Genomic DNA, 15,186 nt, shown 5'->3' on the forward strand with positions numbered 1-15,186 from the left:
ATTAGTATGGGAAAATTAGTTTTTGTAGTGAGCCATCCACTCCCAGTCTTTATTCAGGCCTAATTTGATGGTGTCCTGTTTGCAAATTAATTCCAGTTCTGCAGTTTCTCGTTGGAGTCTGTTTTTGAAGTTTTTTTTTGTTGAAGAATTGCCACTTTTAAGTCTGTTATTGAGTTTCTAGGGAGATTGAAGTTTTTTCCGACTGGTTTTTGAATGTTATAATTCTTGACGTCTGATTTTGTGTCCATTTATTCTTTTGTATAGAGACTGTCCGGTTTGGCCAATGTACATGGCAGAGGGGCATTGCTTGCATATGATGGCATATATCACATTGGTAGATGTGCAAGTGAATGAGCCCCTGCTGGTATGGCTGATGTGGTTAGGTCCTATGATGGTGTCCCTTGAATAGATATGCGGACAGAGTTGGCAACGGCATTTGTTGCAGGGATAGGTTCCTGGGCTAGTGTGTTTGTTGTGTGGTGTGTAGTTGCTGGTGAGTATTTGCTTCAGGTTGGGGGCTGTCTGTAAGCGAGGACTGGCCTGTCTCCCAAGGTCTGTGAGAGTGAGGGATCGTCCTTCAGGATAGGTTGTAGATCCTTGATGATGAGCTGGAGAGGTTTTAGTTGCGGGCTGAAGGTGACGGCTAGTGGCATTCTGTTACTTTCTTTGTTGGTCCTGTCCTGTAGTAGGTGACTTCTGGGTACCTTTCTGGCTCTGTCAATCTGTTTCTTCACTTCCCCAGGTGGGTATTGTAGTTTTAAGAATGCTTGATAGAGATCCTTAGGTGTTTGTCTCTGTCTGCGGGATTGGAGCAAATGTGGTTGTATCTTAGAGCTTAACTGTAGACAATGGATCGTGTGATGTGGTCTGGATGAAAGCTGGAGGCATATAGGTAAGTACTGTATAGAAATAAGTAGGTTTCCGATATATGGTGGTGTTTATGTGACCATCACTTATTTGCACTGTAGTGTCCAGGAAGTGATCTCTTGTGTGGATTGGTCCAGGCTGAGGTTGATGGTGGGGTGGAAATTGTTGAAATCTTGGTGGAATTCCTCAAGGGCCTCTTTCCCATGGGTCCAGATGATGAAGATGTCATCAATGTAGTGCAAGTAGAGTAGGGGCGTTTTTATGGCTGACTTAGAACAATGCTTCCTCGGCTCTCGTCCCCTAACGCCCCGACTGTATTTTCCACTCCATTTATCTGATGAAGTGAGTTTTAGCCCACAAAAGCTTATGCCCAAATAAATTTTAGTCTCTAACAAAGCCACAAGTATGCCTTGTTGTTTTTGCTGATACAGAGTAACATGGCTACCACTCTGAGTTAAGATTGTGTGGTGTGAGAGACATTACCTGAACAATGTGTTTCCTGGTTTTCAGAGATCTAGGCATGGGTTCATTTGACATTTACCAGATAAATATAAAATAAATCAATTGGAATATAAATATTGTATTTACATTTCAGTGTATAGTACTGTATATAGAGGAGTATAAACAAGTCATTGTATGAAATTCTAGTTTTTACTGACTTTGCTGGTGCTTTTTATGCCGCTTGTTCTAAAACTAGGCAGAAACCTAGATGAGTTGATGTACCCCCTGTAAGACCTCTGTGTACCCCCAGGTTGAGAGCCACTGACCTAGAGCAGCTGGACTGCCAGGTTCCATTTCCATTAAGGTGTAACAAACAGAGAGGCCAAGGAAAGAGTGCTGAAGCCTAACCCAGTCTAAGGGAAGCTTAAAAGCACACAGATCCACTTTGTTGGGACTCAGACATAGCAGTCTGCTGCATGTCCAGCCTGGAAAGCTTTACCAGGGCTGTGACGTGGAGGCAGCGAGGTGGGATCATTATGGTAATGTGTAAGCATTTTAAAAGAGGTTTTTTCAAGGCAGGGCGGGCTCCAGGCACCAGCCTGGCAAGCAGGTGCTTGGGGCAGCCACTCCGGAGAGGGGCAACACGTTTAGGTATTCGGCGGCAATTTGGCGGACGGTCCCTCACTCCCGCTGGGAGCAAAGGACCTCCGGCCGAATTGCTGCCGCAGATTGCGATCGTGGCTTTTTTTTTTTTTTTTTTTTTTTTTTTTTGGCTGCTTGGGCTGGCCAAAACCCTGGAGCCGGCCCTGTTTCAAGGGCCTAAAATTTTCTGTTTTTAAACTGAAAGCCAAGAGTAGATATATTAGTCTATTCCGGATAAATCCAGATAGAAGCCGATCTTTTTTGAGTTGTTCGTAATTCATCCTTGCTGAAGAGGATGTTAGACAACATCTGCTAGGTATAAACATTTTAAGGTCTGGAGGTCTGTATAACTTGCACCCAGGAGTTATAAAAGAGTTGGCTGAGGAGATCTCTGGCCCACTAATGTTAATTTTTAATAAATCTTAGAAGACTGGGAAAAATCAGAAAACTGGAAAAATGATAATATTCAAAAAGGGCAAGCAGGAGGACTAGGGCAACTGTATGCTGGTTAGCCTGACACCAATCCAACGTGAAATAATGGAAAAGCAGATATTGGATTTAATCAATAAGAAAAGAGATAGGAATATAATTAATACCATTCAGCATGGTTTTATAGAAAATAGGTCTTGTCAAATCTGAATTCATTTTTTGAGATTACAAGTGTAGTTGATAAAGTTAATTACATTGATTTAATATGCTTTGACTTTATAAGGGGTTTGACTCAGTACTACATGACATTCCAGATAACAAATTAACACTATGCTATATCAATAAAGTATACATTAAATGGATTAAGAACTGGTTAGCTGACAGATCCCAAAGTAGTTGTCAATGGGGAATCATCACTGAATGGGTGTGTTTCTCAGGGGGTTGCAAAAGGGTCAGTACTAGGCCTGATGCTGTTCATTTCTTAATGAATTATCTGGAAGTAAATATAAAATCACTGCTGCTAAAATGTACAGATGATATGAAGACTGATGGAGTGGTAAGTAATGGCAAGGACAGCTGTCATACAGAGCAGTTTGTAATGCTTGGTAAACTGGGCCCATTCAAAGAAAATGCATTTTAATACAGCCAAATGCAAAGTGATATATTTAGAAACAAGGAATGCAGGCCAGATCTACACAGAGAGGGGACTGTATCCTGGAAAACAATGACTCTGAAAAGCATTTAGGGGCCAGAGAGGACAGGGAAACTCAGTATGAGCTCCCAGTGCAATGCTGAGGGGGGAAAATAGGCTAAAGCGATCCTACAATGTATAAATGGGAGCAGTGAGTAGGAGTAGGAAGGTGATTTTACCTCTATACGTAGCAGTGACAAGACTGATACTGGAATACCACATCCCTTTCTGGTCCACACTTTAAAAAGGGTGTTGAAAAATTGGAGAGGGTGCAGAGAAGAGCCATGAAAATGCCTTAGGGTGACAGCTTGCAGAGCTCAGTCCGTCTAGCTCAGCGGCTCTCAACCTTTCCAGACTACTGTACACCTTTCAGGAGTCTGATTTGTCTTGTGTACTCCAAGTTTCATCTCACTTAAAAACTACTTGCTTACAAAATCAGACATAAAAATACAAAAGTGTCACAGCACACTATTGCTGAAAAATTGTTTACTTTCTCATTTTTACCATATAATTATAAAATAAATCAATTGGAATATAAATATTGTACTTACATCTAGTATATAGAGCACTATAAACAAGTCATATTAAATGTTAGTTTGTACTGACTTCACTAGTGCTTTTTATATAGCCTGTTGTAAAACTAAGCAAATATCTAGATGAGTTGATGTACTCCCTAGAACAGGGCTCTCAAACTCAAATGACCACATGAGGACTAGTACATTAGTCCGAGGGCCGCATCACTGACACGTCCCTCCCCTCCCCCCGCTGCCTCCGGCCCTGCCCCGCCTCTTCTCACCCCTTCCCCAAAGTCTCCACCCCAACTCCGCCCCCTCCCTGTCCCTATTCAACCCCTTCCACAAATCCCCGCCCCTGCCCCGCCTCTTCTCCGCCTCCTCCCCTGAGCGCGTGGCTCCCTGCTCCTCCTCCCTCCCTCCTAGAAAGCACTAAGCGCTGCCAAACAGCTGTTTGGCAGCGGGAAGCACCTGGAGGTAGGCAGAGGAGCAGGAACGCGGTGCACTGGGGTGTAGGGGAGCTTGGCGGCTGCAGGAAATAACTCGGGGGGGGGGATATGGGGAGCTTAGCGGGCCACAGCTAATAACTCAGCGGGCCGTGTGTTTGAGACCTCTGCCCTAGAAGATGTCTGTGTACTCCTGGTTGAGAACCACTGGTCTAGCTTATTAAAAAGATTGAGAGGTGACTTGATTACATTGAGCTTCGGGGGGAGAAAGGGAGGGGCAGGGCCTCAGAAGGAAGGGGTGGGCCAGGCTGGGAACTGACTGCCCCGAGCCCGTGGTTCACCCACCCACCATACAGCTTCAGCTCTGCGTGCACAGAACTGTCAGAAAAGCCAAATTCTACTTTCTTGTTCTTTGGAAGGATTTAATTCAGTCCTTAGGCAAAACAAAAATGTATAAATGCAACCATGTTAAATGCCTGGCGTCAGATAATTGTTCTCTGCAGTGTCATTAGGGAGACCAGAGTTAGATTTTAGGTTTCATTAATAAATAATTCAGTCAGCAAGGCACTGAAAAAACAACAGATGTAGTGTACTTATAAAGAGAGTGACCTGTGTTGCTCAAAATCCCTCTAAGCATTTTTTTTTATCATCTTCAATGCCATCTGAATGGGATGGTGGCACTGCAGTGCCCTAAAGCAAAGGCAAAGCTGAGAGTAAAATTCTGTCCTTACCATATCCTATTGGCTTTTGGATGGGCTGTCCAAACAGAGGGTGTATTTCGATGTGTTGTGGTGTCTACATGCAATAGGAAGGATTGGCGTGAAAAGGACATAGTTAGGAGGGTGGTATTTCAAGGGTGTTCTAGATGTAGTCACTTGTGCTTGCTTTCTGTGCAGTACTACTTTTGGGGTTTTAGGGTTATTTTTCATTTCCCAGAGTTGGAAAGTGTCATTGCATTGCTCTGTCAGTCATTGCTATTGCTCCGGACAATAGCTTGTTGCCACCAAAGCACCAAGTGGCTGTGTGTTGAAGACAGCTGGCTAGCAAACACAAAGTTCACTACAGTTGACAGCTTAGGAAGGTAAACTTGCAGTACAATCTGGGTTTTTTTTTTTTTTTTTTTTTACAGGTTTAACATAAACAATGTTAGTTTTAACTTTGTTGTTGTATTACATTTCTTTTTGGAAAGGGGATTGTTTCGTTATTTTAGAAGATAAAAATAGAGAACTCTGTTCTAGAAATTTGTGAGTTAACTTTGACCCAGGATTCAAATCGGTGAGATGGCATAGTACCACTTTTCTGGTGATTGCCACTTCAATTCTACTCCTGCACAGTTAATCCCTTTGTTGATGCTGTACAGCTTTTACATGCTTGTGTGGGGAAGTGGGAGGTAGTGTAAGTGTGATGGGTTAGTAGTCCAAGCAGGATAGCTCCTGTGTTGGCAGCTCCTCTGGTTCTGTGAGGCTTGGAGGCTCCCAAGTCCTTCTCATCCAAGGAATTTTCGCTCAGAAAACTCCCTGATGTTCCTGTGTCAGAGTTTCCTGGAACCCCTCCTGAAGAGGGGCTAGTCTGGTGTCACATGCTTGTTAAATCTATGCACCCTATGTTGCCATATACCGTCTACATTATTTACTCCTTCCTTGCCCTATAAAAGACAGAAATGAAGACAGTCCCTACCTGAAGGAGCTCACATTCTGAAATACAAAGGACAGGAAAAAAGAAAAACAAAAAATAGTGATATAAGTAGAGGTGTGTGCGCTTTATATGTATAAAATTGAGGTTTAAAAAATAAAAGATTGAGGTGAAAGCTGAGTTTTCGTTGTGTTCTGCCACCGAGGCCAGCCTGGATATCATGGTGCTTATGGAATTAGACAGCTGTCCAGTCTTTCCCTTTATCCTCACCATTCCACGTGCAGCTGCATTCCTTATTTACTGCATAGCATCCATATGCTGCACTTAGGACAAATTTAAAAATTCTGTATTAGCTTTTCTTTGTTGCTCATTTCCATAGTATCATAGTGCTGTATAAATATTTAATGAATGTATCTTCACAGCACCCATGTAGGGTAGGGAAGTATTATCCCCATTCTATAGATGGGGAAGTTAGGCAGAGTAAGGCCAAAAGGTTTGTAGAAGCAGTGCCTCAGTGATTGAGTGCACATCCTAAGACACTTAGGGTATTTCTACACTGCAGTTAAAAACCCGTGGCTAGCCCATGCTAGCTGACTCGATCTTGCAGGGCTTGGGCTAAGGAGCTGTATAATTGCGGTAGAGATGTTTGGCCTCGAGCTGGAGCCTGGGCCTTAGGACCCTGCAAGGTAGGTCCCAGATCTCTGGCTGTAGCCTGAGCCTGAAGGTTTACACCGCAGTTAAACAACCCCTTAGCCCAAGTCCCATGAGCCCAAGTCAGTTGGTGTGGGCTAGCTGCAGGTTTTTATTTGCCATGTAGACACATCCTCTGGGTCTAATTTTTGAGAGATGCTGTGCACCTGGAGCTCCTGTTGGCCACTAATGAATACCCTAGCTCTGCCACAGATTTCTTATGTGATATTGGGCAAGTCACTGACACCAAAGTATTCATAGAATATCAGGGTTGGAAGGGATCTCAGGAGGTCATCTAGTCCAATCCCCTGCTCAAAGTAGGACCAATCTCCAGAGAGATTTTGACCCCAGTTCCCTAGATGGCCCCCTTGAGGATTGAACTCACAACCCTGGGTTTAGCAGGCTATGAGCATTGGCCTGCTAAACCCAGGATTGTGAGTTCAGTCCTTGAGGGGGCCATCTAGGGAACTGGGTTAAAAATCTCTCAGGGGATTGGTCCTACTTTGAGCAGGGGATTGGACTAGATGACCTCCTGAGATCCCTTCCAACCCTGATATTCTATGAATACTTTGGTGTCAGTGACTTGCCCACTATGACATAAGAAACCTGTGGCAGAGCTAGAGATGGAACAGAAGTACAGATATCAAGTGTATAATTCTTCAGCTCCCTAAATAGCTGAATAGTACTAGACAAAAGGATTTATATTATGTTTTCTAAACTCTGAACATAAATAGTAAGACAGTAGTTGAAAAGGTGAATGATGTACAGTTCTGTGTTTTATAATAAAGTGTTTCTTTCTCTTCAAGATAAACTTTCATTGGAAGGAATAGTGGTTCAACGTGCTGAATGCAGACCTGCAGCTAGTGAAAATTATATGAAACTGAAAAGGTAGGTATATCTCTTTTTATTATCAATGAGTCTGTAATGTCTTTTTTTATATTTTATTTCCTTTCCCGGTAAGAGCCAGATTACTTTCTAAAAAGTAAAACTATTTTATTTGCATGATTTTGTTTAGGGTTTAAAACTGGATTTAGGTATAACAGAGTGTGTAATGCAGCGGTTTTCAAACTTTTTGAGCTGAGCTTCCCCTTTACAATTTTTGGTTGTGTCCCCCCAACCCAGACAAAAAGAAGTGAGTCAAAGGGTGCAGGTGGTGCTCCCTCCCTGATCGCTGCCATGTGGGGCTGAAGCCTGAGCACCACCCAAACATTCTTCTGCATCCCCCTAGGGGGGCATGCCTCACAGTTTGAAAACCTCTGCTATTGTGTGTGTGTGTATAAATATATCTAGAGTTGTGCATATATGTGGATGTTAAACTGTAATATAGAAAATAAAAAGGAATACACAAAGATGTGGTTTAAAGGTTTTCATTGGCATGGATAGGATGATCCTATTAAGTGGTGGTGCAGACTGCCCAAAATGAGTGCCAATAACACCTTATGCTGTATTGTTCCATTATGTGGTGAGCACATTTAAGAACATGAGACTGTCCATAGTGGGTCAGACCAATGGTCCAACTAGCCCAGTATTCTGTCTTCCCACAGTGGCCAATGCCAGATGCTTCAGAGGGAATGAACAGAACACAGCAATTTATCCAGTGATCCATCCCTTATTGTCCAGTCCAAGCTTCTAGTAGTCAGAGATTTAGGGACACCCAAAGCATGGGGTTGCATCCCTGATCATCTTGGCTAATAGCCATTGATAGACCTATCCTACATGAACTTACCTAATTCGTTTTTGAACTCGGTTACACATTTGACCTTCAACATCCCCTGGCAGCAAGTTCCACAGGTTGACTGTGGGTTGTGTGATGAAGTACCCTCTTATGTTTGTTTTAAACCTGCTGCCTATTAATTTCATTAGGTGACCCTGGTTCTTGTATTATGTGAAGAAGTAAATAACTTTCTTAATCACTTTCTCCACACCATTCATGATTTTATAGACCTCTCATATTGCCTCTTAGTTGTCTCTTTTCTAAGATGAACAATCCCAGTCTTTTTCATTTTTTCTCATAGGGATATGGAATAGCTTCCATAATCATTCATGTTATCCTTCTCTGTACTTTTTCCAATTCTAATATACCTTTTTTGGGATGGGGCAACCATAACTGCACACAGTATTCAAGGTGTAGGTGTACCGCGGATTTATATAGTGGCATTATGATATTTTCTGTCTCATTATCTATCCCCTTTTCTTAGTGATTTTTAACATTGTTAGTTTTTTGTCTGCTGCTGCACACTGAGTAGATGATTTTCAGAGAACTATCCACGATGACTCCAAGATCTCTTTCCTGAGTGGTAACCTCTAATTTAGACCCCATCATTTTGTATGTGTTGTTGGGTTTATGTTTTCTAATGCGTATTATTTTGCATTTATCATCATTGAATTTCATCTGCCTTTTAAGTTGCCAAGTCACCCAGTTTTGAGAGAACCCTTTGTAACTTTTCACAATCAGCTTTGAACTTAAGTTTATTCAGACACCTGTATAGTAATCCCCCCTGCTAAAGTTCAGCCTTCCAGTAAGAGTCTGAAAACTCCCTAGGACTATTTTAATTAAATGGAGTGCAACTTTCTGATCATCCGAAATGGCTTCTGTCGGTGATCAAAGAACACAGGCAATGAAAATTGTGGATCATTTTAGTGCTAGCAGGAGTTTCCTTCCAAGACAAAATTGAAAAGATTTTTCAAGTTTTAGAAATAGTAAAGGTTTCATAGAGAAACCTTATACTTAAAATGGGGAATATTGCTAGGAAAAGTAAATAGGTAATTTTTGTGGAAGTGGTACTTAGGAGCCTATCTGATTGAAAGTCACTCAGGAGCTTTTGAAAATTTTACTTCATCTGTAGAATTCATCCTGTAATAATTCACATGGGTGGGTGTGGAGGGGTGTGTGTGTGTGAGAGAGAGAGAGAGAGATCTGCAGGTTAATTATGCATTTAAAAAAAGTGATTTGTTTTATCAGTTCTAAATTTATCTTCCAGTTTAATTAAATATCCTCTTAGTCTTGTATTATGCGGGAGGGTAAATAGGTGAGTTTGATTTACTTTCCATATATCATTAATTAATTTTGTGTACCTCTGTTATGTCCTCTTATTTATCTTCTCTCTAAACTAAACAGTCCCAATCTTTTCATTATTATGTGTGGGTGTCCAGGTATATAATTTTTATACACTGATTTCCTGTAATTTCTGCAGGCTCACTATTGCAGCTACTTCAATTGTGTTTCACAGTGTGCGTGCTGTCATGGTTTCTGCCATTGATTTAGAATGGAATTTGAGCGACGCTGAATCTTTATTGAAGGGAATTTATTTTAATCTGGCAAATTTAAATATAGTCTTTATCTGTTTCAGAATTATTTTAATCCCATTTCCTGAGCTGAACAGTTTCTCATTTTTTGTAAACTATCTCCTATTAGTTGATCATATCAGGTTCATGTGGGAAGGTCTCAGCAGGAGACTGAATGAAACTGACAGCTTTAATGAAATACTGTCCTGACTTTGAATTTGTTGGCATTTTACATTCTGATGTCTTGCCTGCAAACACCTACCTGCCCTGGACTATCATTTGTGTCTCTTGTCACAGTGAATGCCTACAGGAGCAGTAACCACAAAAGGAATAAAAAAATGAAAGCAGTTTTTCTCCTGAGACATGCACCTTGGCAAGCTGAAAACTGATTGTAGCACTGGTTTTTCTTGTGGAAAGGTTGTGTCAGGCTTTCCCTGCTTAGATTTGAACTTCTCACATTGTTAGAAATTTCTTATCTTTGAGCATTGAGTGGAGCCAAAAATTCTCTCCTGGTAGAACTCAGTTTGATATTTAGCAGACCTGGTGATCACAACCTCAGAGAAACTGTTAATCTTTTGTACACTTTTCCTAGTGGGAACAGTAGCAACATCTAAACATTTTCTGAAACTTCCTTTGCTCTCTCCAAGTCCCCACATGCTACAGAACATATTTAATACTGTTACTTGTTTTGATTTAAGTGTAAAGATTATGAGCGTACAGGTTATGAGATTAAGTTTCATAAAACTTCTTTTCTTTACATTTTTTTATTTACTAATTTGCTTTCGAGGAGATAAGCTTCCCAGAGGTGGAATTTAATATTGATAAAAAAGACAAGAAGGGACAAGCAACAAGAATCAGCTAAGCTTTAATTTCTGTAATAACAAGGTCAATGCAGGAGAGAAGTACAAAACTGTAAAGTAATCAAACACAGAACATCTTGAGGGTATCACTAGTGAAAATGGTTTATTTGTGTATCTTACACAGACTATCAATATCAGAAGATTTTATCACTGGGGGGCGGAAATGATTGTTTTATGAAAATTATCTAAAGAGAATGTGATTAAAATCATAAGGAAAAGCTACTGGAACAAACAAGCAATGTAAATTAAAAGAAAAAATGGACATTAAGCCATTCCAAAATAGCTCACCTACTGCTATATTTAAAAAAGGTAAATTTCTACACAAATATATTGAATGTCTGGCAGTCTGGGCCAACCAAGAGCATGCTCAGTACCAGTGAAATTTAATTACTGCTCACTCGACAAGTTGCTGACCTCTAAAAATTCTGAGTGCGCTGACTGACTGACATTTCAATTTATAGCTGAAAATTAACACTATATTTTGATGTCAGGTTCTTTGCAAATGTCAGCACAACAGCAGAAGACATGAATAATTTGCTTGGTCTGCTACTTTGTTAAATTTTTCCTCTAGCTCTGCTCAAGCAGTTGGCCTTTTTACTTCCCTACACAATAAATGCATATTCTTTCTTATTCATGTGGTCTGCTCCAAAATGCAACATGTGTCACAACTGCTGATCAGTTATTTGAGGTAGGCCATTTTTGTGTTCAAACTCAGGTTTGATCTGCTTGTCATTGAGTGTACTCTGGACTTTTAAGCACATAAATGAACATCTTGTTCTTGAAGTGAAATTTCAGTATATGTACATATAACAATGTATTGGCTTTGGGTGGTTTATTTTTGAGAACATAACTCATTTTTATGCCTAAAATGAGGACAATATCTTCTAGTTGTGTAATAAAATTTTAGTTCCTTGTTTTACTTAAGCATATTACCTTACAGGACTTGCACAAAATTGTCTGAAGTTTGGGTTTGGTAGGAAGAAAAACTGTCCTTGGGAGATGTATTCTGTCTTCCTACAAAGCGCCTGGGTAAACAACAACAAAACTACTACACCTCTACCCTGATATAACGCTGTCCTCAGGAGCCAAAAAATCTTACCAAGGTGAAACCACGTTATATCGAACTTGCTTTGATCCACCGGAGTGCGCAGCCCCATCCCCCTGGAGCACTGCTTTACCGTGTTATATTCGAATTCGTGTTATATCAGGTTGCGTTATATCGGAGTAGAGGTGTACCTCTAGTAGTGAATACTTTAAAGATTTGCAGTACAGTTAATAAGCAGACAGTACTTATGCTTCCTGTCCCTAAGTCATGGTGATAGGAGTTTTTCCTTACTATGCGAGGTAAAAACTCAGAATATAGAAAGAGAGGGGAGCAAGAAATTTGGAGTATTATTTAAAATGTTGTTAAAAGAATGTGAATTTAATAATAAGGTTGAGTGGATAAATACTGACTTGGGGGGGTCAGGATACCTGGATTCTGTGCTTGGTTTGTCACTGACCTACTGTGTGAAATAGAATAAGCCACTTCACCTTTCTTTGCCTCTTCCACCACTCACCCTTTGTCTGTCTTGTCTGTTTAAACTGTAAACTCTTTGGGGCCGGGTCTATCTCTTACTATGTGCTTGTACTATAATACAAATAACAAATCTGTCTTTTTAAATGAAATTCAAAAAATAATACGGAGATGCAAAAACTGGGAAACGTTTACAGAAGAGGAAGGGGTATCTCCTGGAGGGACTTGTTTAGGAAGAAGAATCTTCTCGACTAACTGATGGAGCTCTGTACATCAAAATCCAGAAAATCTACAAGTTTCTTTTCTCAAATATAATCACTCCAGAATATTTTTACCTTTCAAAATTCTCCCCCACACACCCCACCAGTTCCCTAGTTAAGAATTCAGTTAAATTCTTCTCTTTCTTTCCTTCAAAAATAATCCTGTTTATTGATCATTTGCTATAGGTAGCCAGATGTGTACTGGCAGCTTTATTAGAAGGAAACCGAAACTTGTTTGCTCTTACATTTCAGTATGGTTTAGTCTCCCATGGAGTATACTGGTTATGAAAATTGACACACGTGCAAAAAGCACAGGGTGTAAATACTTGACAATATAGTGCCATTCTCTTCGGTGCAAAAAGTGTAGGCTTTTTTACTAATTAGACTGGGTAACTTATCTTTGTTGTTGTTCATTACCACAAACAGACCCTTTTAGGTCAGAGTGAAGTGGCGCCTTTTCCCTCTTTCTCTCTCCATGAGCACCCTTTCCAAAGGATAGGCCTGTACCTGCACATCTTTGAGTGGAGTCCTGTGACTAACCCCACTTTTAGTCTGGAATGACCAGGTGAGAGTGCATAACCAGCTGGATTTTGGCACCTGCTTAGACTTCTCTCCAGGAGCCTTTGGTTAGTATGAAAATGCAGTTACATCGAACGGTTTGTTCAAAGCAGAGTATGGTTTATTTGTCGATAGGGATATCACAAGCAGCGAGAGAAGGGTTAATGGGAACCAAAGTCTATGAACACATTCTTCTTCGAGTTCTTGTCTGTATACATTCCACTGATGGTGTGCTTGCACCCTGTGCACTCGAATTTGGATTCTTTTGTCTAGTCGTGTTTGTTGGGGCTGGGTTGACATACGTGCTCCCGGAGTGTCCTTGTGCTCCCAACTGGATTTAAGAATTGTCCTTCCTGTGAAGTAGTATTGGCTCCTTAACAATGGGCCCACCAGATGCCTTTTGTGTGTGCCCTTTGTTGACAGGTGTCTATTTGTAAGTGGTACTCAAAAAGAAAGCAGAAAATTAGAGAGGCACATTCAATAATGTTTTTAATGGAAAAATCTGCGGGTCCCTCCTCAGACCACAGGGTCCCTGAAGCAGAAAATTCAGAGGAATTGTCATCCAAAAGTGCTCCTGTCACCTCATCAGCCTCCTTCTTTGATGTGTATGTCTCCAGGCGATCATACTTCTCTGCTGGTAGCACCTGTCATACCGGGGGGCAAAGGCGTATTCTGATGCTAACGGGAAGAGATCTAATTCTTTTTTCTGAGAAACTAGCTCTAAGGAGGCATACATCTTCCCATTTATCTGCTGAAGAGGGTATTGCAAGGCCTAAAAAAGGTCCCTCAGCCACACGAGCTCCAGAATATCCTGCACACCATCGTGCCAGGTAGGCAGTACTAGATGATCAATGAAAGTCTCCTGGATCTGCAATTCTGTTCTGCTACATGCAAGCCTTGACCGTTCGAACATGCAGAAGTATCAGTACCAGGACCCATCACCTGTATTGGAGCAGTTTTACTCGCATGCTACTCCAGGATCCCTCTGTGTATCTGCAGTACAGAAAACATCAAGACACCAGGATTCTCCAAAGGCTACCCTGTGGGACATGGAGCCCAAACAATTAGATCTCTTTGGGCATAAAATCTGCAAGCATACAGATGAAAATTGCCAGCTGTCAAACGCTGTTTGCAAAATATGACCTTTTGAATTATGAAAATATCTCAAAATTCACTGACCAGATTCTGCAGGACTGCAGAGAGGGATTTAAATATCACTGTTGGCTGAAAGACAGCTAGTTGCATGTACTTCCCTCCAAGCAGTACTTGATGCTTTGGATATGGCAGCCAGGTCTGTAGCAACTTCATGAAACAATCGTCCTGTCTACAAATGTCCGGCATGTCTAAGGAGGTACAGGTTAGTGTAGAAGATCTGCCTTTTGAAGGATGTTAGTTGTTCAGCACAAGACTGATGAGGCCTTATGTCCTTTGAAGGACTCTCGTGCATCCCTAAGATCTTTGGAGTTTATTTTTCTGCTATAAGGAGGAAACCAGCTAGTCCCTAGTCATATCTAAGGCAGCTGATTATCCTCAGTATAGACACTCTGAGCCTCCAAGGAAGCATCAAAAGTATTAAAGGAGGAAATTGTCAGCATCCTCTAGGCCGTCTGTACACCCAGCTGCATCTTCAAGGTGGAAAATTGTCTCATATGGAGCTCCCAACAGACGTCTAGTGGATTGTTTGATGTTATACCAATAGAATAAAAACCAGCAGGATCTTATTAAGAGGGATAAGGCAAAGATGCCACATTTATTGTAAATATACTGATAAAGCAAAAGATAAAAGTAAACAACGTTCTTTGACTACTTATTTCTTATACATACACACATACATATATATATATATATATAGAGAGAGAGAGAGAGAGAGAGAGAGATTCATTCACACAATCATTCATTCAAGTTCTGTATAGGTGTTATAGTTACCAGCCTAGAAGTTGCTCATGCCAAGTTACTGGCCAGGTATCTTGGTCATGAGGATGGAGCCGAGTCTGTGTCAGGTGCACCTGATGCTCCTGGAGGTTGGCAGCAGAACCAGAGACTCAAAGTCATCAGTCTTTAGAGTCCCTTCTTATAGGAATTAATTCCTATGTTAGTCTATGGGAGCTGTTTCATCCTGCTGTTGCTGACTCAATCAGCAGATGGCACACATTCCTGTCCAAAGTGGCACATTCCTGGTGGCTCCACACTGTCCAAAGTTTGTGTTTCTCATCCTTCCAGGTGATGGGGTGGGTCCCAGTTTACCCTCCGGGGGTTTCTGGTCATCCACTCGACACATTCTTCGGCCGATGGATACTCCTTTTCTAGGCTGGCACCTCCCTAACCATCCATGTATATCAAGCATTCATCAGCATACA

General features: G+C 41.2%; 1 protein-coding gene across 2 annotated transcripts in view; it reads left to right on the forward strand.

Annotated features, from left to right (window-relative positions):
* GTF2F2 (general transcription factor IIF subunit 2) overlaps positions 1-15,186 on the forward strand; it is a 133,477-nt gene that overhangs the window by 52,061 nt on the left and 66,230 nt on the right. For both annotated transcript variants that reach the window (XM_005287171.5, XM_005287172.5), the window contains one exon: positions 7,157-7,238. In XM_005287171.5, the coding sequence (XP_005287228.1) occupies positions 7,157-7,238 (82 nt within the window). The remainder of the gene's footprint in view (positions 1-7,156; positions 7,239-15,186) is intronic.

This window comes from Chrysemys picta, chromosome 1, assembly GCF_011386835.1.
Source record: "Chrysemys picta bellii isolate R12L10 chromosome 1, ASM1138683v2, whole genome shotgun sequence".
Classification (NCBI taxonomy): Eukaryota; Metazoa; Chordata; order Testudines; family Emydidae; genus Chrysemys; species Chrysemys picta.